At 41.5% G+C, this 23,349-nt stretch overlaps 1 protein-coding gene and 1 pseudogene across 2 annotated transcripts in view; one reads left to right on the top strand and one right to left on the bottom strand.

The window, feature by feature from the left end:
* Positions 1-8,942: 8,942 nt before the first annotated feature.
* On the bottom strand, positions 8,943-14,533 carry LOC129397466 (keratin, type II cytoskeletal 8-like; annotated as a pseudogene).
* Positions 14,149-23,349, top strand: part of KPNA4 (karyopherin subunit alpha 4) — a 64,483-nt gene continuing 55,282 nt past the window's right edge. Inside the window, exons 1-2 of one of the 2 annotated variants that reach the window (XM_034957677.2) lie at positions 14,149-14,287; positions 14,861-14,980. In XM_034957677.2, the coding sequence (XP_034813568.1) occupies positions 14,969-14,980 (12 nt within the window). In that variant the 5' untranslated portion in view covers positions 14,149-14,287; positions 14,861-14,968. The remainder of the gene's footprint in view (positions 14,288-14,860; positions 14,981-23,349) is intronic. The other variant, XM_008956062.7, reaches the window with a different exon arrangement.

The raw sequence follows: 23,349 nt of genomic DNA, 5'->3' as shown, positions 1-23,349 counted from the left end.
GGGATTAAGAGCAGAAAGTAAGGTCAGTGTCCTGAAGATCTCTTTGAGCACTTACAGGATCCCTAAATGGTACACATGGAAAGTAAAAACCTTATTAGCTTAAAAGAAAAGTTGGGAGCTTAGAGTACCTCATATTTGGCTAAAAAGGCCAATCCAAAATTACTACCTAAAAGGTACTCACTTTGATAGGTACAATGATGTTTAATTTAATACACTGCCATTCCATATTAGCAGAATCAGTGATATCCCAGTGAGCTAACAGCACAGGCCAAGACCATTAAAAATTGCAGGGACTATCAGATTAGCAGAGATGCAATTGAGTTATTATGCTCAGTTAGCATGTGGGGCAACAAACATGCTTGTACACTACTGGTGGGATTTAGATAGGTATAATCTGGTATAATCATTCTGAGGAGCAACCCAAAAGTATTATCACATTTTAAAATGTTCATAAAATGTTCTCACCCTTTGACTCAGCAATTCTACTTCTAGAAACTTATTCTAAGGAAATAATAGGGCAAATCCACAAACAAGTATATTCAAATATGTTCACTCTTTGTCACAGCAAAGAACAGGAAACAATATATGTCCATCAGTAGGAGACTGGTTAAATAAATTATGGTTTATCTATACCAGACAATATTCTTCAGAAATCACAAAGTATGAGATAAATTAACAGGAAGCAATGTCCCTAATGTGTTAAATGAAAAAAGCAGGTTTCAGAATGGCATATGTACTATGATTCTATTTACATTTACCTTACTTGTTATATTAGTCTGTTTTCATGCTGCTGATAAAAACATAACTGAGACTGGACAATTTACAAAAAAATAAAATAAAAAGAGGTTTTTGGGACTTACAGTTTCACATGGCTGAGGAGGCCTCACAATTATGGCAGAAGGCAAGGAGGAGCAAGTCACATCTTACGTGGGTGGCAGCAGGCAAAGAGAGAGCTTGCGCAGAGAAACTCATTTTTTAAACCACCAGATCTCATGAGATCCGTTCACTATCATGAGAACAGCATGGGAAAGACCCGCCCCCATGATTCAGTCATCTCCCACTGGGTCCCTCCCACAACACGTGGAAATTATGGGAGCTGCAAGATGAGATTTGGGGGGCGACACAGAGCAAAACCATATCACTTGTTTACATTTAAACTGGAAATATTATATAGACAGTTTTAAGGAAAAAACTGAAGGAATGCATGTGAAAAAAGAATTGTGGGTAAGTAAGGAGTACAAGATACATATGCTACGCTATAGGTACACTGATACATGGTACTACGTATATGCTACACTAAATATGGCAGACTACATATTTGTAAGGACCAGTGCAAAATGAAAATGTTGAGCCACCAATTTAAAAACAGAATTTCTAAGACAGTGACAGCAGAGTTTTAAGTCATGCATGGAGCTCTGTTTGGCTGTATGAGTCACATGTCCATAAAGCCAGGCCTGACTATACACAACACTATACCCTTAGATATATGCTGTACTATATATTACACTATAAATTACACTCAGTATATACTAAGATATACACTACAGTAAGGGGTTGCATATGAGTGGTGGGTAGAAACACACATGTGGTTTATCCTTCCCTTTCCTTCTTTGTTATTATCTTGAGTAATAAAGTCAACACAAATTGTATTTAAATTATCCCTAAAAGGAGTTAGCATTTTAAGGGTGCCAAGATCAACGATTTGCCAGAGTACCCTTTGGATCACTTCACATATCACAAGAGTGCCTCCAAGAGGACTGACTGAAATCCAACGAGGAGACAGAGATATATGGCTCTGCTCACATTTCAAAACAGAGCCTATAATCCTGGTGTGTGGTATTACTAAAGACTTCTGTGGCAAAATTTAACTACTCTTAAAGAGTTTTCCATTCTAATGACTATCTCGACAATAAATGGAGGGTAATTTTTTCCTCTTTTCATGTCACAAGTAGAAGCATAAGAATAAAGTAAGAAGATAAATATAAAACAGGTATTTCTTATCTCTAGAAATTAAATAGCTCTTCTAGGTCACTTGGGTACTGATATTTTTCTACTGCTCTAAATGGCTCTATGATATCCTTGACTTAACCAAATAGTAGTGTTACTAGTTGTTAATTGACTTGATCTGTCTACAAGTTAAACGTTTCCTCTGATGCTTCTATTTATAAGCAGAACTAAAAACCTGGGAAGTCTAATTTGGGATCAGTATGGTAGCTATGTTCTGCCATGTAGAACATCAAGTTTGATTAGGCAGATCTTAGGTTTGTAGCCAAAAACAAGGGCATAAGACATTCTAATATCTAATGGGCTCTAAAGATGATCTAACACTTACCAGGCTCTTATTCTCATTAGTTATATGAATAGCAACCTTTAACAGGCCCTAATGAAAGTGTTGGGATAAGCATGTAGGTGAAAGACAAGTGTTTCCAGGATTCAACACTGTGGGAAAGCAGGAAGAAAAACATTAAAAGATTTGTTGTTAAAGATTTTGTCTGAAGTCCATCATAAGGTAACCAGTGGTAACTAAGCATAAATGGCACAGCAGGAACTATAAAACTTTGACTTCATAGGCATCTGGAGAATCTGTTGAAATTCTATTTGAGAAGTTCTCCAAGAGACTTCAGGGTTTTTTATAACATGGTGACAGACTATAAATAGAAATCTGATAAATCCTATGAGGTGTGTATTTCAAGACTAAATCCCATGCCCTAGAAGTGTTCAATTTTACCCTATCTTTTAATTCATGTTACACAATTATAATCATGTGTGTATACATGGTACCATATATCACATATAATCTATGCTCAGTAATAAAGAAAAACAACAATAAACACATCAGAATCCTACTTATATGAGATTATCCAAGGCAATCATCTGTTTTAGGACATTAGTCTGTCTTCATTAAAATTATTAAAGACACTTATATTCATGAGAATTAATTTTCACCAGTCTGATTAGCACTCTAATTATTCTCACATTTCGAAACAGAACCCATAATTCCGGTGTGTGGTATTACTGAAGATAGAATTATATCATTTTCACAAATACAAAAAAGAGCTCTACTTAATGCATTTGCCCTTTGTTATTTCCATAGATATTTAACTGCTTTTACTCTAAATATCTAAATATTACAATTACTTTTTGTTTTAAATGATTAGATGCACATGTGTCTTACAAGAAAAACGTTCTAACGGTATCCTCTGAAGGCTAATGGGCTATGACTCAAGAAGTATTGAGGTTGGAAAAACCACCTGATGGGAATATTGAAGTGAAAATTCAAGCACAAAATGGATGATTGATCTAGGTAATATTTATACTTTCTCCCAACTCTGAAATATCACGAATATGAAACAATTCTTACAAGTCTTGAAAAGAGCAGAGGCATTGGGAATGAAAAGTAGGCAAATGTGAGAGACTCTGTGAAGATACTTAATCATTACAATTTGGCATTGATTGAGTGTGGGATGCAAAAGAAAAGGATGAAAAATCAAAGTTACTTAATGTTTTCAGCTCAAGTAAATGTGTAGCACCATTAGCAGAAATTAAAAAAGGATTAAAAATGAACAGTTTTCTTTTTTCCCTTGTTTTGATTGTAAAGGAATCCCCCTGAACAGGGTGACTAAAAACAGAGAAGCTAACCCAGTAGTTCCGTTTTGTTTGTTGGTGTCAGAGATAGTTCCAAAAGGTCAGTCCAGATGGGGCTGGAAACTCCAATCCTCCTGACTGGACCTCTAGGGGGAGAGCCCTGAAAAGGAGACTAGTAGAAGGGAAACAGAGAATCTGGCAAATGGGCTAAAATTCAGAAACAGAGGAAGAATAGTTAATGGAGACAATCTGCCTCTTTGAGAATTGATACAAGAATGAGGACAGGCTTGTTCCTTCAAGGAGCTAGGGAAGGCAGTGGCAGAGTATATGAGATTTAAGCTAACACCAAAAAACTCAGAATAGACTTTGCATGCTCAATGGAGCCAGTCTTGGTGAAGAATGCCATAAAGAAAATAGCATTTGAGAAAACTCAAGAGGAAAACTAGAAGCAGAGAGAAACCCAGGAAAGTAGTACATACATCTATTCAGAAAGTAGTATGGAACTGGGTATTACTGGTTTGTTAAATGCTGTCCTTGAAACACTAATCGTTTGGTACATTTTTTCAAGCAAGAAATCTATAACAATGAATTTACACACTCATTACTTTTTTTTTTTTTTTTTTTTGATGCAGGGTCTCACTCCTGTCACCCAGGCTGGAGTGCAGTGGTGTGATCATGGCTCACTGCAGCCTCAACTTCCCAGGCCCAAGTGATCCTCCCACCTCAGCCTCCCGAGTAGCTAGGACTACAGGCTCATGCCACCATGCCACCATTCCACCATACCCGGCTAATTTTTTCTTTTTTTTTCCTTTCCTTTTTTTTTTTTTTCGTAGAGACAGGGTTTCACCATGTTACCCAGGCTGGTCTCAAACTCCTGGGCCCAAGCGACCCACTTGCCTCGGCCTCCCAAAGTGCTGGGATTACAGTTGTGAACCACCATGCCCAGCTGACGTGCGGTATTTTGAAGTGTTGCGTGATATATGATCTATTACTATGATGCCTAATTAACCCTTATTTTAACTCTGTTCTTATCTTAATGCTGAAACTATCTTATAATGAGCTCTGTTGGGCCAGATTTAGTAGTTGTCAAAGTATACTCTAGGAACTGAAACATCATTAGCATCCTCTGAGCTCTTGTTAGAAATTCACATCTTCAAAGGCTGTCCCAAATTTACTGAAACAGAAACCCTGAGGATAAAGGCCACCAATCTGGTTTTTAACCTTCCAGGTGATTCTAATGCATTCTGAAGTTTGCAAACCATTCCCTTGGGCATTTCAGAACTAGACCTCTTCAGAGATCCAGCTGAGATCAGTGTGATAGGCCACGGTCTATCTAGAATGGTCCACTAGAAATCACAGGGGTTTACAGCTAGGCAGGGCTGGACTCCAACTAGGGTTCTAGTGAGAGGTGACAGCGTGCTGGCAGTCCTCACAGCCCTCGCTTGCTCTCCCCACCTCCTCTGCCTGGGCTCCCACTTTGGCGGCACTTGAGGAGCCCTTCAACTCGCCGCTGCACTGTGGGAGCCCCTTTCTGGGCTGGCCAAGGCCGGAGCCGGCTCCCTCAGCTTGCGGGGAGGGGTGTAGGGAGAGGTGCGGGCGGGAACCGGGGCTGCGTGCAGTGCTTGCGGGCCAGCGTGAGTTCTGGGTGGGCGTGGGCTCGGTGGACCCCGCACTCGAAGCGGCCGGCCGGCCCCACCGGCCCCGGCAGTGAGGGGCTTAGCACCTGGGCCAGCAGCTGCTGTGCTCAATTTCTCCCGGGCCTTAGCTGCCTTCCCGCGGGGCAGGGCTCGGGACCTGAAGCCCGCCATGCCTGAGCCTCCCCCCGGCTCCGTGGGCTCCTGTGCAGCCCGAGCCTCCCCGACGAGTGCCGCCCCCTGCTCCACGGCGCCCAGTCCCATCGACCACCCAAGGGCTGAGGAGTGTGGGCACACGGCGTGGGACAGTCAGGCAGCTCCACCTGCAGCCCGGGTGCGGGATCCACTGGGGGAAGCCAGCTGGGCTCCTGAGTCTGGTGGGGATGTGGAGAACCTTTATGTCTAGCTCCGGGATTGTAAATACACCAATCCGCACTCTGTATCTAGCTCAAGGTTTGTAAACACACCAATCAGCACCCTGTGACTACCTCAGGGTTTGTGAATGCACCAATTGACACTCTGTATCTAGCTACTCTGGTGGGGGCTTGGAGAACCTTTGTGTTCACACTCTGTATCTAGCTAATCTGGTGGGGAGGTGGAGAACCTTTGTGTCTAGCTCAGGGATTGTAAACGCACCAATCAGTGCCCTGTCAAAACAGACCACTCGGCTCTACCAATCAGCAGGATGTGGGTAGGGCCAGATAAGAGAATAAAAGCAGGCTGTCCAAGCCAGCAGCGGCAACCCGCTCGGGTCCCTTTCCACACTGTGGCAGCTTAGTTCTTTCTCTCTTTGCAATAAATCTTGCTGCTGCTGACTCTGGGTCCACAGTGCCTTTATGAGCTGTAATACTCACCGCGAAGGTCTGCAGCTTCACTGCTGAGCCAGCGAGACCACGAATCCACCAGAAGGAAGAAACTCCGAACACATCCGAACATCAAAAGGAACAAACTCCAGACACGCCGCCTTTAAGAACTGTAACACTCACCACGAGGGTCCGTGGCTTCATTCTTGAAGTCAGTGAGACCAAGAACCCACCAATTCCAGACACACTAGCACCTGTTAGTTGTGTAGGGTCTTGAGCAAATTACTTCCCTTCTTTGAACCTCAGGTTCCTCATACAGAAAATGGAAATGTCTACCTTTAAAGGTTGCTATGCACAGTGAAGTTTATGTATCTCCATGGTAATTAGGAGTGCCAGCTCTGGTGTCATGCCCAGTTCAAATGCCAGCTACTGTGTGATCTTGGGCAAATTACTAAACTTCTTTGTTCTTCAATTTTCTCATCTGTAAAGTGAGTATACTTAACTCATAGCGTGGTGGTGAGAATTCAATGAGTTAACATACATATATTGCATACATACATTATCTATATAAAGTATTTTTTTATTATTATTTGTATTTCTGCTATTATAGGCAGGTAATAGTTATTGAGCACTTACGTTGCAGTCTTTTTTTTTTTTTTTTTTTTTGAGACAGAGTCTTGCTCTGTTGCCCAGGCTGGAGTGCAGTGGCGTGATCTCGGCTCACTGCAACCTCCCCCTCTCCGGTTCAAGTGATTCTCCTTCTGCCTCAGCCTCCTGAGTAGCTGGGATTACAGGTGCTTTTTATGCCTGCCAGCCCGGGTGCAGTGGCCCACGCCTGTAATCCCAAAACTTTGGGAGGCTGAGGCAGGCGGATCACTTGAGGTCAGGAGTTTGAGACCAGCCTGGCCAACATGGTGAAACCCCGTCTCTGCTAAAATACAAAAATTAGCTGGATGTGGCGGCTCGCGCCTACTTGGGAGGCTGAGGCAGGAGGAAAATCACTTGAACCCAGGAGGCGGAAGTTGCAGTGAGCCGAGATCGCGCCACTGCACTCCAGCCTGGGCAACAGAGCGAAACTCCATCTCTAAAAAAAAAAGACTGACTGCCATGAAAGTGCTCATTAACTATTACCTGCCTATAATAGCAGAAATACAAAATAAATACAAATAATGATAACAAAATACCTAAACCTAGAATACAGTAGGTGCTCCATATTTGGTAACAACTGTCATCACTGTCATTATAGAATTTTTTCCTGTAAAGTATAAGGTTATAAAAGGTTCCAATACATGGATATTGCCTCATACTTTCATATATTCTTTACATTCTAATGTCTTGCCTCCCCTCTGAATAACCTCTGTGGATTATATCAATATCAATTTCCTTGTTTTGATAATGTACTACAGTTATACAAGATGATACCATTGGGAGAGACTCAGTAGAGGACATATGGGATCTCCTTGTACATTTTTTTGGAACTCTTGTGAATCTGTAATTAGTTTAAAATAAAAAGTTTAAACAACAAAAAAAGATAGGGGTAGGGAGCTTGTCTGAAATGAGACTATTGGGCCTGGAGGCTGGGCCTATAATTCTGTTTTTCTCCAATTAAATAGTTAAAATTAAGTTAAAAAAAAAACCTAAAGAAAAACTAGATTCATCCCTCTCAATCAAATTAACATCAATGGTCAGGCGCAGCAGCTCACGCCTGTAATCCTAGAACTTTGGGAGGCCAAGGCAGGCGGGTCACTTGAGGTCAGGAGTTTGAAACCAGGTTGGCCAACCCAGTGAAACCATGTCTCCACTAAAAATACAAAAAAGTTAGCCGGGCATGGTGGCAGGCGCCTGTAATCCCAGCTACTCGGGAGGCTGAGGCGGGAGAATCACTTGAACTTGGGAGGTGGAGGTTGCAGTAAGCGGAGGTCACCCCACTGTACTCCATCCTGGGCAACAGAGTGAGACTCTGTCTCAAAAATAATAATAATAATAACATCAATGGCTAGCCTTTTAATTTATCATCTTTTACCAGGGGCTTCAGTCAAAATTATCTGCCTATAATAGCAGAAATAGAAATAACAATAATAATTTTAAAAGAAAACACTTTGCATAGATAAAACACCTAGACCTAGAACATGGTAGGTGCTCAATACTTGGTAACAATTGTTTCTCCAGGCTCCCCAAGTTATAAGTCAGAAAAGTCTGGCAATGAAAATGAATGAATGAAGTCCCTACTACCTGATCAACTTTGTTTTCCAGAGAAAATAAAGGTATATTACCAAAGGCTTAATATTTTTCTCTCAAAAAAGCAGCAGTTCAACTGTAACAAAAACAATTATATTTTAGTAAGATTTAGCAACATATAAAATTCCTGAGGCTGGGCGCAGTACCCTGCCTGTAATCCTAGCACTTTGGGAGGCCGAGGTGGGTGGATCACAAGGTCAGGAGTTCAAGACCAGCCTGACCAACATGGTAAAACCCCGTCTCTACTAAAAATACAAAAATTAGCCGGGTGTGGTGGCGAGTGCCTGTAATCGCAGCTACGTGGGAGACTGAGGCAGGAGAATTGCTTGAACCCAGGAGGCAGAGGTTGCAGTGAGCCGAGATCGCACCACTGCACTCTAGCCTGGGAAACAGAGTGAAACCCTATCTCAAAAAAAAAAAAAAAAAAAAAGTAAGAAATTCCTTCTTTTTTCAGCCAACACTACCCAGGCTTTTGCTCCGGAAATCAAACATAATCTAAGGTATTCCCCCAAACAGTAACAGAAACCATAGGATCCATATTACAAAGAAAGATTCTATAATCTTCAGTTTAATGCATATATCATGAGAAGAGTCTAAACTGCTTAACAAGTATAATTATTTTTGAGATTGCATTTGATCAACCAAAATCCTGTGTAAGTCTTCACAAATCCTTTCACAAATGTCTGTTGCAGAACAGTTTCTTTATTCAGAAAGTGACTGAAAGAGAATTTCATGACACACTGAAAGCAAGTATCTCTATAATATTTTAGACTTTCCCAATACCAAGAGTGATTACAAGTCAGAAGATCATTACCTAACACCAAATAGGCTATTGCAAAACAGGTCTCAGATACAGAATAGGTTTTCTGGTGTTTGGTTATAACAACTATACTTCATATACATAAAAAAGCATTTTTGTTATATAGTCTGTGTTAGTTATGTACTAAATGTTTGTGTTCCCCCAAAATTTATGTTGAAATCTTAAGCCCCAATGTGATGGCGTTAAGGGTGAGGTTTGAGGGAAGTAATTAGATCATGATGGTGAAGCCCTCATGAGTGGGATTAGTGCCCGTATAAGAGAAATGAGAGCTTGCTCCCTGGCTACTATCCAATATACAAGGATACAATAAGTAGATAGCCATCTCCAAACCAGGAAGTGAGTTCTCACCAGATACCAGATCGGCCTTAATAATGGACTTCACGTCCTCCCTAACTGTGAGAAATAAATGTTTGTTTAAGCCACTCAGTTTGTGGTAATTAATTATCACATCCCAAATTAAGATAATATTGAAATGGTTAATAATTCTGCATTTTACTTCCTTAGTTCAGCAAGTTAAATTGAAACCTCCTAATCAGTTAGATCTACCATATATTGCTAATTCAATTACCAATCAGCATGTAGAGCTATTACCCACTCCCTGAAGGACTTCTTTGCCCATTTGATAAATTATGTATCTTCTATCTGGGAAGAACTGTAAGTATAGACACTAAACATGTAAACTTGGCAAACGAGTAGTGACAATTTCAAGTAATAAATTTAAGCCAATAGACTAAGAATTATAATTAAGGATAATTGTTTAACGAAGTGTGTCACAACTACTTTTAAATACATAGGGGGTTTTGCCCTGAAATGTATGTCTGATTTATTCCCTAAACTTTCACCCCAGAATGAGCTTGATATCAAATCAAGAATTTATATAAATAGAAGGAACTCAGTAAACTAGAAGCAATAACGACTCAATCCACAATTTTTTTGTTGTTGTTGTGGAGCTAGCTGAGGTTTTATTTTGGACCAAAAAAAAAAAACCACAATTGTTTTCTAGCTGGAAGCATGGGCAAGGGGGGTCCCCAGACAGTAAACTCCCCCACGGGTGGGTTGAGCCTCAGGTGGGGGGTCTCCTGTTGTCTGTGCTTCCCCACACAGCAGCCTCCCTCCTGGAGTCTGTGGCAGCCACAGGAGGGGCAGACTAGGAGGAGCTGCCACAGTTGTTCACTTGGGCAGGAAGTCAGAGGACTCAGACACCAGCTTCCCATCGCGGGTCTCGATCTTCTTCACAACCACGGCCCTGGTGGAGCTGGTGCACCTGAAGGAGCTGAAGCCTGTGCCAGAGCCAAAGCTGGAGCCCAGGCCATAGCTGAGGTCACGAGTTGTGAGGCCCACATAGGCCGAGCTCAGATCACCTGCATAGCCGCTGGTGGTCTTCGTATGGATACTCATGTTCTGCATCCCAGACTCCAGCTGGCTCTCCTAGCTCTCCCGCAGCTTTCTGTAGGTGGCGACCTCCATTTCCAGGGCCAGCTTGACGTTCATCAGCTCCTGGTACTCACACGCTGCAGAGTGGCCTCCAGCTTGGAGAGCTTGGCATTGGCATCCTTAACGGCCAGCTCCCCACGATGCTCAGCATCTGGGACGGTGGCCTGCAGGGAAGCCCCCTGGCCTTGGAGGCCCTCAATCTCAGCCTGGAGCTGGCTGATGTTCCGGTTCATCTTGGAGATCTGAGTCTTTGTATGCCGCAGGTCATCCCTGTGCTTCCTAGCCAGCGTCTGCAGCTCCACATACTTGATCTGGTACGTGCTCTCAGCCTCAGCCCGGCTGCAGTTGGCAACCTCCTTGTACTGCCTCTTTACCTCAGCGATGATGCTGTCCATGTCCAGGAGTGGCTGCTGTCCATGGACAGCACCACAGACATGTTGGAGATCTGGGACTGCAGCTCCTGGATCTCCACTTCATACAGTCGGCCCTTCCAGGTGAGACTCCAGCTCTACGTTGTTCATGTAAGTTTCATCCACATCCTTCTTGATGAGGACAAATTAATTCTCCATCTCTGTAGGCTTATTGATCTCATCCTCATACTTGTTCCTGAAGTCCTCCACCAGCCCCTGCATGTTGCCAAGCTCCGCTTCCAGCTTCAGCTTCTCCTGGCTCCAGCAGCCGCCTAAGGTTGTTGATATAGCTCCCGAACATGTTGTCCATGTTGCTCCCAGCCATCTTGTGCTGCTGCAGATGGCTCCACTTGGTCTCCAGCACCTTGTTCTGCTGCTCCAGGAACCATACCTTGTCTGTGAAGGAGGCAAACTTGTTGTTGAGGGTCTTGATCTGCTCCTTCTCCTGGCTGTATACAGCCTGGATGTTGGAGTCCACCTCCAGGTTAAGGGGGCTCAGCAGGCTCTGGTTTACCGTGATGGTGGTGATGCCTCGCATACTGCTGGCCCCACCATAGCCTCCGCCCAGGCCACCCCAGAAGCTGCACAGTGAAGCTCCCCACTAGGGAGAAGCTCAAGGAGCTGGTGCAGGCACTGGGCCCACTAGTGTAGGGGTGGCTGCTGAGAGCCTGGGGGCCAAAGGTGGACACCTTGTAGGACTTCTGGATCACCCTGATGGACATGGTGGAGGCAGGAGTGGAGGCAGCAGGCTAAACCAGGTGGAGATTCCAGAAGGAGCAGAGAAGCTGCTTCTTGATCTCAATCCACATTTTTATCAAGAGGGGTTAGCTTGCTTTTCAATTTAAGTGGAGGCCTGTGGCATTTCTGTAATACTTAAAGGCATTTTTTCTGGTTTTCCTGACTCCTGCTTTAGGGGCATATGTTCTTGCATTTGACAAATAGTCCCTGAGTACTTATGTGCCAAGTACTATTAGGTGCTGAGTATACAGTAGTGAACAAAACAACTATGGTTCTTGACTTCAGAGAGCTTACTGTCTAGGGAGGAAGACAGATTTTAGATAAATAAAATTATAAATTGCGGTTATTTCCTATTTGTATTGCATCTTTCTCAGCTGGTAACTAATTACAACTCTTTTTTAGGAGTCTTCTGCAGAGAGAAAACTCGGGTTGTTGTTTAATCATCAGAGACACTCAGTTGTAGCTGGAGACATGAAGACATATAACAGACACGTCTATAAACTTCATCATGAAAGCTACCATGAAATGTATTCCAAGAAGCACAAAATGTTCATCTATTGATATGTTGACAAGATAACTTTTACTCATAGGGTGGGAATTCGCTGGTAATGTGTTTTCTTGAACACTGCTTATGATAAAATCCATGATGGCGCAAAATACATACATACTCCAGCTTTTCAAGTGAATTTTCTTATCCTAAACTCATTTTGAAAAACACCAGTGCTCTGGTATGCAAATACAATGTTACTTCAGTTAAATGAGTCTTTGAAGAATAACAGTTTATAATGAACATCATCATTTGTATTTAAGATCTGTTCTAAATTTATATTCAAGTTAACCTTCAGTGTGAGTTATTTCCAGGCACAGCTTCTGTTGTCCATAGCCCAGTTGATGGTATATAAAGTACTGACGACTTTAAAGGTACTACTCTGCTTCCTAAGTTTTTAATCTTCCTTTCCCCCACTACAATATCCTCTCCAAAGTGATCCCTAAAGTACTCCGGCTCTTTTCATTGCCTCTCCCCCAAAGGAAACTCAGTTGTTCATATCTGTTAAACCCACTAACTTCTTCCATTTTAACTTAAAAAAAAATTCCCCTCTGTTGCCTTTAAAAGTGTTTCCTTAAGGAAGATCTGCATTTTAAACACTTATCTGCACGTTGTTCTACTAAAAAAATATACTAGAAAGGACCGAGAGTCAACGATTCTGAAGGAGTTTGTATCAGGGTCTCTTCTCCCTACCTCGTCAAGTTTAAACACACCCAACGCCTCGATTCCTTGCTTCCGACCCGAGTTGCTGCTTTACATATCCCTGTACATTTGAGGTGTTATTCGTTGATATTTCAATATATTTTAAAATAATTTTCCATTTCTGTTTTGTTAAATTTTTGAATACGTTCTTTTGTATCTCGTGTCATTTCTGCCTCTGGTAATGTTGTCCTTGGTATCCTTGGAACTCATTTCCTTTCTCAACACACAATATTCCCTGTCAGCTGCCACGGGCCCCGCCCTCCAGAAGTTCATACTTTGTGGTCAAGCAGCTTCTTTAACTTTTTAAGACGAATTACCTAGGAAGTGCTATTGTCCCAGAATCACCAGCTCTGCCTAAATTCCTACCTGTTGCGGGTGCTTAGTCACAGAAGATGAATCAGATTCGTCTAATGGGCCCTTTCCTTTTCCACCCACCTTTCCTGTCGCTTTCCGCTGAGCCTCCTCAACTCACGTCATCCCAGCAGGTCCTGGCCCCCAGACCCGGCCCTGGACGGCACGGAGCCCCAGCCCGGGAACGGAGCTGCGAGCGTCCGATCCGGGAGACAGCGAAGCTCAGATCTCTCTGCAAAGCGAAGGGAGAGCGCAAGGAATGCCCAGGAAGACAGGGCGCGCCCGGGGAGAAAAGAACGTTACTTTAACGCAGCCTCGACCCTGAACCCCCGGCATCTAGGGCTTCCTGGACGAGTGGAGCAAAACAACTCGCCCTGCTGCGTTCCCGGGCCTCTCCTTCCCCTTGCTGGTTTCCCCTTAAGTCTACTTCTCTATCGCTTCCAACCCCTCTCTCCGAAGGCACGTGGTCCTTCCCCGCCTGCCCCCGCCGCACCCCTCCGGGCCCGGAGCCGGCTCCTCCCAGCGTCGTTCGCTTCCCCTTTCCGTTCGCTCTTTCCGCCCCGGCTCTCCATCGCCCCTTCTGATTGGTCGAACGCACCGGAGCCTGGTTAGCCAATGGGCGAGCTGGGCTGGAGGCGATGGGCGTGGCCGCAGCGCCGGGGCCCTCAGATCGAGGCTGCCTCCCCCTCTCAGCCGGCAGCACATTCCGTCGCCTTGCCGCCGCCCGGCCCCACAGTTGTCTTTGCCGGAGCTGCAGTCGCGCTGGGGTTAGGGCGGGGGGGCGGGCGGGGAGAGGAGAAGGCCGCGGCGGAGGCAGGTGAGAGGAGGAAGGAAGCGGCGGCGCGGCGGGCACAGCAGCTCAGGCGGCGGCCCGGTTCCTGGGAGTGTCGGTGCGGCGCGGTGGTTGGGGCGGATCCCGCGGGGCCCGGGCGGGGGAAGGAGTCACCGGCCCGGCCATGGCGGACAACGAGAAACTGGACAACCAACGGCTCAAGAATTTCAAGAACAAAGGCCGCGACTTGGAGGTAAACTCGGGGACGACGCCGGAGGGGTGGGGGCTGTGGGCCTGGGGCCGGTCTCCGCCGGGATCCCGAGTGTGGGGAGTAGGGGCGGGAGCCGCTTCCAGGCCTCGGGGAATGGCGCTAGGGGCCGGCCCGTCTGTGACGCCTCTGCTAGCGCGCCGGGAAGTTTATGTCGGGCCTGCTCCGCCTCCGCCGGGGAGCGAGGTGCCCGGGTACGGCCGGCGCGGCCTAGGCCTGCCCGGCGGAGCCGACCCGGCGCGGGTGCGAGGGGCCGGGCCGCGCGGCGGGGAGGCCGGGCGCGGCGCGTGCGGAGGAGGCGTGCGTGTGCGGCCGGTGCTGCCCCGGCCGGGCCGCGGCCCCCTCCCCGGCAGTGGCGGAGATTCCGGCTCTCGCTCGGGCACCGACGTCTGGCGCCGCGGGAAGGAGGGCGGTGGGGATGGGAGGGTGAGCGTGTGGCGACCGAGTGGGGCTCTGAACTTCCTCAGCGAGGCCCGAGGCGTCTCCACTTAAAGGCATTTTTTCTGGTCTTCCCGACTCCCGCTTTACCCCTGCCTCCCCCCAATATCCAAACTACAGGACAACTTCTCCGTTGAAAAAAACACCCCCGGCGTGAGAGGCCATCCTGGTGATGCTAACAGTGCCTTCCAGCGGCCTGTGTTTTACTCTGGATATAGCTGATTCAAGATGTGGCTCACGGTGTGCCCTCTTCCAGGCAAAGGATACCCCTTATTTCAGCTTGTCCACAAATCTCTTTACCCCCTCCTGAGAGGAGACCACCAGCTGCATTCTTACATATAAAGTCTAAAGGGTTATACAAAGCTGTCATCCTCTAGTCTACAGTATCCTTTCCCTCCACCTGCTGGTGGTGGTAGTGGGGGATGGGGTGGGCTAGGGAATGGCACCATCACGTTTGATTATTTAAAAAGGAAAAAAAAAGCTTCATTGTCTTAGATACAGCTGCTCCCGAGATTGTCTACATAAGGTGTATGGGTTAAATACACACATGCACACACGCATACCCACACACCCCACTGAGATTTTTGATAGAAGACTTCTTCCCTTCAGCTTTTAAGAGTTTAGATAAATAGATTTAATACTTCCCTTCTGCATCTTAATCACGAGTTTAGCTTTTAGAGAAAGTGGTCAAGCAGTATTTTTTATGTTGTTCTCGGTACGTTTTCATAATGAAATCTTCAACTTCCCATGGCATTTCTGAACTTGAGAGTCTGCTTGACTGAGATATTTTTTGGGCTTTTTACAAAGCTGTTAATATTATCTTTAAAGTAGTTCAAGCGTTTTAGTGGGTTTCATAATTTGAGGGACTACTAAGTGTCCAGGGCTGTTAATTCTGTGGTTCTTTTAAGGTTAACATATTACCATTGTGATCCCTTTTTTTAATGCAAAGATGTCACATCTTTATTGAGATAATTCGCATGCCATAAAAATGAGCTTCTTAAATAACAATGATTTTTCAGTAAATTTACTTGTTTATGAAAGAATGTGGTGAAAATGTTTTTTACTAATATGAATACTTAGAATGAGAAAAAATCACAAATGATAAAACTTAAAAACTGGTAAGTACCACAAAATTACAGAATCCAGAAAAATAGCAATTAGGTGCTTGACAGATCCTTATAACCCTTTTTTCCTCTACATTTCTGGCTTCATTTTTCTGGCAGCTTCATTGAGATGTAATTCGCATGCCATACAATTCACCCACTTAAAGTGGCTTTTAGTGTATTCGCAGTTTTGCAACCATCACCACAGTCCATCTTAGAACATTTTCACGGCCCCAAAAAGAAACCTGTACTCATTAACAGTCACTCTCCAATTCCCAACTACCCCAGCCCCAGGCAACCAGTTTTTGTCTTCTTAGATTTGCCTATCCTGGACATCCCATATAAATGGAATTGTACAATTTGTGCTCTTTTGTAACTGGCTTCTTTCACATAGTGTAACGTTTTCAAGGTTTATCCGTGTTGTAACAAGAATGTATCAATGTTTCATGGCCGAATGACCCTTATGGCCGAATGATCCAATGATCCTCCAGCTCATGGATATACCACATTTTATTTATCCGTTCTTCAGTTAATGAACATTTTCATTGTTTCCACTTTTTTAGCTATTTTACATAATACTACTAAGAACATTTTTGTGTGGATGTATGTTTTATTTCTCTTGGCTATATACCTAGGAATAGAATTGCTAGATCGTATGGAAACTTACTTTGAACCTTTGGTGGAATTGCCAGACTTTCTGAAGTTATCCTTATTTTTTAAATTGATGTTTCCTCCTACCTCATATCTTTTGGCACTTTAGTCAAAATCAGATTAAGTCCTGAGGCTGTATTAGAAGAATATTGTGATGTGTGACTTTTAAAAAATAAGTATATATTGACATTAGCCAGGTTTTTTTGTTTTGTTTTGTTTAGAAATTCATAGTGCCTTATGGTTGTCCTCTGGTGACTTTGATATCCTTGTGCATACATTAGGGGTAGGAATATTTTCACTTCCACCTAAGGAAATAACATATGATTCTAATGGAAAGTCATACTTTGTCCACACTGTGACTTACTCAAAATCACATATGCTTGTAATGAGATAGAAACATTCTTTTTTATATTTAGAGAACAGTACAGTGGTCTATTTTGTGTATTTGTTACTTACATATCTGGTCTATCTCTCTAAGCACTTATCAGCCTACTTACATATATGCTGTATCTCTCTAAACACTTAATCACCCTTTAGATATGGTTACTACATTGTGTTACATAATGTATGTAGAATACAGCAAATTCTGAGAAAATAATTGCTTTTTGATTTGGATCTTATGATGACATCTATTTCATGGGAAGTCTTCAGAAAGAAGTATGGACCAGTGAATTTAACTTAATCCAGCATATCCAAAATACCATGCAACATCTAATTTGTGTAAAATAATTGAGACGTTTCATATTATTCCTTTCATACGTTCAAAATCCAGTTTGTATTTTACGGTTATGGCATACCTCCACTTGGACTAGCTGCATTTCAAGTGCTTAATAGCCACATGTGGTTAGTGGCTACCTTATTGGAACAGCCCATGTACAGAGTATAGCATTTAGGGAGAGGTAATTGTAGCATATTTTGATCTAACAGTTTATTTGATTAGAAATGATGAAGAGTACAGAGTCCTAGAGTTTAGTTTAATTTGATCTCTAACTTTGTGTATGACCTTGGGGAAAATCGCTTAGTCTTATGGTTCTTTCATCTGTAAAACTAGAGGTACTTGACATCTGCTTCATGAGTGTTGTGAAGATTAGTAGGTAATGTTAGGAAGATGCCTGGCAATTCTCTGAGCGTTTTATCACCTTCAGCTTTTCTGTTTGAGGGGAGGGAAGGGATTTAACAAGATTCAGTATAATTGATTCTCTTACTCCCTTATTTTCAGTGGCTGTTTTTTCTCTCTGCTTGTATAACTTGTTACATTGAACAAGTAATAGGGAAAGATTTTAATACAGAGACATGTAGCTGCTCATTGAAGGGCAGTTTAGGCACACCAAATTAGTGATCCTTTTAAAGTTGTAATTTCTGAGTGTTAGAGTTGAAAGTTATTCATAGATTTCAATCTGATATTTATTCCTACCTCTCTCTACCATTCTGGCTCCTCTAAAATGTGGTCATGTTAAGTTTCTTGAAACACAAACGCACCAAAGAAGGCGTATGTTCAGTATCCATTTAAAATAATTATCAGGAACTATCAGATAATATTCACCATGGCGTGGCTGCTTCTTACAGTGTTGTAGAAGATCCCCAGTCTTAGTTTGAGAATAGTAACCATAGAAAAGAGGGTATATACAGTGCAACACAGGAAATGGGTAGTGACCAAACTTGAAATAAAAAACTTGTCAGGATAAAGTAAATTAAGCTCATATAATTTATGTTTTTTAAAGTAGAGGGGAATTTTCTTGTAGATTTCCTAATAAACCTGCATACTTTTTATGAAAGTTCTGAGTGTCTAGGTTCAAATAGAGCATAAAATATAACTAGATCTTTTAAAAACACAACTTTAAGAAAACAACTTACCCTAAATATAAAAGAATATTAAAATGCTACATAATTAGAAACTTGTGATTATCCACACAAACATAAAATATGAAGTCAGCTTGAACTTTAAGAAAAGGTGCTTGGTTGGCAAGAGTTTAATAAATTGATCAGCTGTTTTGTTTTGAAAGAGCCTCAGTGATTTGTTAAAGTGTACAGAGTGAAAAGCATTGTTAAGGTATTAAGTCTTGTTAACTTTTAGAGACTGATCTCTCTCACCACAAATCTTGGAACATATTTACTATACTTAAAATAACTACTGTCTAATTTTTCACATAATAGTCCAAGCATGTGACAATATGAAATATCTGATAGAAATATAGTTAGGAATTAAATGACTGTTTCTGTGCTTCTTGCCAACTTTCCTGGTTTACAAGGTAGCCAGTTTGAGAATTGCTTCATTGATAGTTTTCCTGGAGATACCAAGATGCCCTTATTTTTCATAGTCACTAAGTATGTCAAATGAATGTACAAGACTGGGAAGAATTGTAGGAGTGATTTAGATTTCAAAGAATGAAGCTACTTTAGAAAAAAAAATGCAAAGGTAGTTTTTAAACATTGATTTCTAATACCTGATAGTGGTTGTGGGTCCTTAAAATATTTTTAAATGTTTTCTGGAGTAGCATTCATCTATTTGAGGCCTATAATGATGAATGAAACAAGAGCATGTCATCAGATTTAACCTTGATCTCTGATTTTGGTACTTAATCGCTGATTTAGTTTTGGAACAGAAGAGAGGAATATGACTGAAGGGAACTTTTTGAGCACCTACTGTATATGCTTTTAACTGTATTCACATTTCTCTCAATCTTATACATATTGAATTTATTTTAAAGAAGAAATTTTAAAGAAGAAACTCTTGTGCTTTTGATTTAATAAGATAACATTTAAGGGAATGATTTTAATTCAGGTGTGTCAGAGTCTGTTCTTTTTGTACTTTACCATATTTCCTCCATTTGACTCCTTTCAGCCTTAATGCCAGTCTCAAATTTGATGAAAAGGTTCTATGTGAAAGCACTGAGCATAGTCCACGGGGTATAATAGGTATTCAGTAAATGTTTTCTTTTTTTCTCAGAGGGTTTTTGGAAATTGTGGGTCACTTGTAGACTTTCAAACACTAGAAAACACAGTTTGTTTTCTGTGCTTTTCATTTAGGTTTCATAAAAGACAGGGTTGGAGTTCTTCCTTTTTCTATGGTTAATATGAGAACTGTATATTGATACCTATAAAATAAGGACATTTTTCAACACCAAAAATACATAGTGAGAAGAATGGCCATGTTGAACCTTTTTTTCGGGTCTTAATGTTTGGCTTAAGACAGCTGAATTCTCATCTGTTTCTGCATTCAGTCTTTTGTGATACACTGTTTTGGTCGAAGTGTGTGAAGAATGTCCACCTTCACACAGACAGACAGTTGAAAAAGGAAAGTATGTATGTTTTCATAGGCTTTTCAGGATAATTATGGAGATTAAGTGATACTACACCATAATTCCGCAAGAGGTAGTTTCTTAAAGATAGTTGCAATGTAGAATCTGAAGCCACATGAGTGAACTTTTCTTAGACTGTTACATTAAAATCTATTGGTCTGTCTTGCACTTCAGATGTAACATTTACCCATCTTTTACTGATGCTTTTTGTAATACCATGCATTGGATTATTTGGAAAACATTATGTCACTGAGTTATGCACGTCTTCCAAATGCTAACATATTTTATTCAATAAAAAATTCATGATTGTTAACCACACAATTCAGAAAAATCTTAAGTATTGAGAATCTGTCAGGTTCACAGAAGTGGATACAAGTTTTCTAAAATTCTAACTTTCTCTGGGAAGCTCAATTTTTTTTTTCTTTTTTTACCATGCCTCTGGGACAAGTTCAGAGGAAGCTGAAATTTTATCATTAGCAATAAATGCTATAAATGGTTATCCTTGAAGCCATAGACTCACTTTGCTCATTTTTGTGAAAACATCTTCCAACCATTAAGTCTGAATAACCATAATTTGTCTGTCAGTCGTTTTTTCAAGTAAAAATAGTGTTCCATGAAAAAAGTGGCTAGGTCAGTTCACAACTCAGTTGCACAAGTACTTTTTCCTTGAGACAGTCGTCCTTCAGTAGAAGTTGGTATGCAGCAGAAGTGGCTTATATGTAATCTTCATTTTTTTCACACAATTAGAAAAGGCCAATATTTAATAAAAGTAATCATTTTTTACTGTTTCCTCAAGGAATTCTTAAGTGAGCTGACTTTTAAACAAATTTTAGATGTGAAATCAGTGACTACTATTGCATCTTGATGTCATTGCCTTAATTCATTCTAAAGCACCAGCAGTCTTACCCCTATGGCATCAATTCAAGTGTTAATACAATTTAAAAAAAAAAAAAAGTATTAGTATTATCATTAGGAAAATAGTTTTGACCCTGTGTACTCTCTGTAAAGGTCTCAGGACCCACATAGGGGCCTGTGGACCATACTTTGAGTGCCACTCACTTAGTTTACCATTGCTTCTTTTGCACATGAGTGTCACTTTTAATTAATACAGGCTCTTAAAGGACCTTATAGTATAGGGGTTAAAAGACATGGACTGTGGAGTCACTTAGGTCTGGGTTTGAACTCTGGTTTCTCCACTTAGTAATTATGGAGGCTAACTTAATTATGTCTAAGCCTTTGAAATGTTTAACAATGCCTAGCATAAAGTACATGCAGAGTAAATGGAACCTCTTACTATTTCTGCCAACTTACATAGTCATACATTGCATCCAAGTAAACCGCTGTGTTCCATATCAGAATAACATTTTGCTTACAAAATTCCTCTTGTACCTCTGTGTGCCATAATCCAAACCACATCATACAAATTGGGGAAGGCTTCTTATTCCCCTTATTTAACAGTCACCTGAAAACCTACTTTCTCCCACATACTTCAGCCAAATTGTCACATACATACTAGTTTATGACTTCATTTCTTTAATCCTATGTTTTAAGTGGGTTACTAAATGCTTTATGTAGATTTTGTCACTGTTTTCTCAAAAGGTTGTAAATATAAAAAGAAAACAACTATAATTCACACTATTTAGTACCCAGAATGAAAATGATTTAAGGTCATAGATATTTGTTGGTAATACAAGATTAAGTTGATTATTAAAGATGCTAAACTTTTCCAGGCACAGTGGCTCATGCCTGTAATCCCATTGCTTTGAGAGGCTGAGGCAGGAGGATTGCTTGATACTGGGAGTTTGAGACCATCCTAGGCAATATGGTGAGACCTTGTCTCTACAAAAAATAAAAATAAAAAATTTAGCTGGGTGTGGTGGCACCCACCTGTAGTCATACCTATTTAGGAGGCTGAGGCAGGAGGATCGCTTGAGCCCAGAAAGTGGAGGCTGCAATGAACTATGACCATGCCACTGCACTCCAGCCTGGGTGACAAGAATGAGATCTCATCCCAGATAGATAGAAATTTTTAAATGCTGACTTATTTTCTATTACTGTTTATTTACTATTCGGACAAAATTTGGTCACCTGTCATTTTTTCCCTAAATTTTTATTTACTTTAAACTTAATGTAAATTAGATTTTAATTAATGATGTATTTTGACAAACATGGAATTTCATGAATTTTTTTACTAACAAAAGTCAGAATCCTAAGATAGTATGTTTTTTACTAGTTCAGTGATGGACATATTGTCTAATATTAGAAGGTAAATCATAGTCTATCTCAGTGTCCTGTTCTTTAATAAAAACTTTAGTTTGCACATATCTACTCTTTATGTTTTTTAAAGTATGTCTTTCTGGACCCTTGAGGTAAGTGTTACATAAATTTATTTAGTTGAGTAGTTTTATCCCGAAAGACCTATGTTAAGTGGTCTCTGCTTGGTTGTATTAAATGGCCCTGTCCTGTTTGCCACCTGTTCTGCCTCTTCACACTGGCTTTTTAGCCACTTTAAGCTGTTACTGGTCCAGAAAAACAAGCAAGATAATACCTTAAGGTTTTCAAATAATTGTTAACATCACTCCTTGTTCTTTAGTAGGTGTGAAACCCAAATATTCTCCAGCTCTTTTTAAAATAGTGCAGAGGATTTGGTTCCTTGAGGCCAGGAGTTTGAGACCATCCTAGGCAGTATAGTGAGACCTCATCTCTACAAAAAATAAAAAATTTAGCTGGGTGTGGTGGCACACACCTATAGTCCTACCTATTTAGGGTAGGTTTGGTTCCTTATTTCACTTTTGAATATTATGTGGAGATGTTCATTTTACTACAGATATATCTATAGAATTGGGTTCATTGTTGATCAGCTGTTTCAGACACCTTAAATTTGTTCACGTTTTTTCTCTTAATGTTGTGAATAATTTTTCCCAATTCCCTTTTTATTCTCCAGCTTTAAAACAATGACAGTACAGGTTGAGTGTCCAAATCCAAAAATCTGAAATCCACAATGCTCCAAAATCTGAAACTTTAAGCACCTACGTGATGCTTAAAGGAAACACTCATTGGAGCATACCAGATTTTGGATTAGGGATGCTCAGTCTCTAAGTATTATGCAAACATTCTAAAATCCCAAAAAATCCAAAATCTGAAACACTTATGTTCCCAAGCATTTCACATAAGGGATACTCAATGATGAAAAGTTTAATTAAGACCAATAAACAAATAAAAAATAGGATCCGCCTCATTAGTCATTAGGGAAACACAGCTCTAAAGCATGATGAGATACCACTTTACACCCACTAGGATGGCAGTATATAAAAAGAAAATAACAGGTGTTGGTGAGGATGTGGAGAAAGTGGAACCCTCATACATGCCTGATGGGAATGTAAAATGGTACGGCTGCTTTGGAATGCAGTTTGGCAGTTCCTCAAAAAGTTAAACAGTTAACATGTGACCCAGCAGTTCTACTAATTAGATATAAATCCAGGAGAATTGCAAACATAATGTCTGCACAAAAACTTGTAAATGAGTGTTCATAACAGCATTATCCGTAATAGCCAAA

The sequence above is a fragment of the Pan paniscus genome, chromosome 2 (assembly GCF_029289425.2).
Source record: "Pan paniscus chromosome 2, NHGRI_mPanPan1-v2.0_pri, whole genome shotgun sequence".
Taxonomy (NCBI): domain Eukaryota; kingdom Metazoa; phylum Chordata; class Mammalia; order Primates; family Hominidae; genus Pan; species Pan paniscus.
The sequence above is the reverse complement of the archived record's forward strand: the minus strand, read 5'-3'. Positions and strand labels throughout refer to the sequence as shown.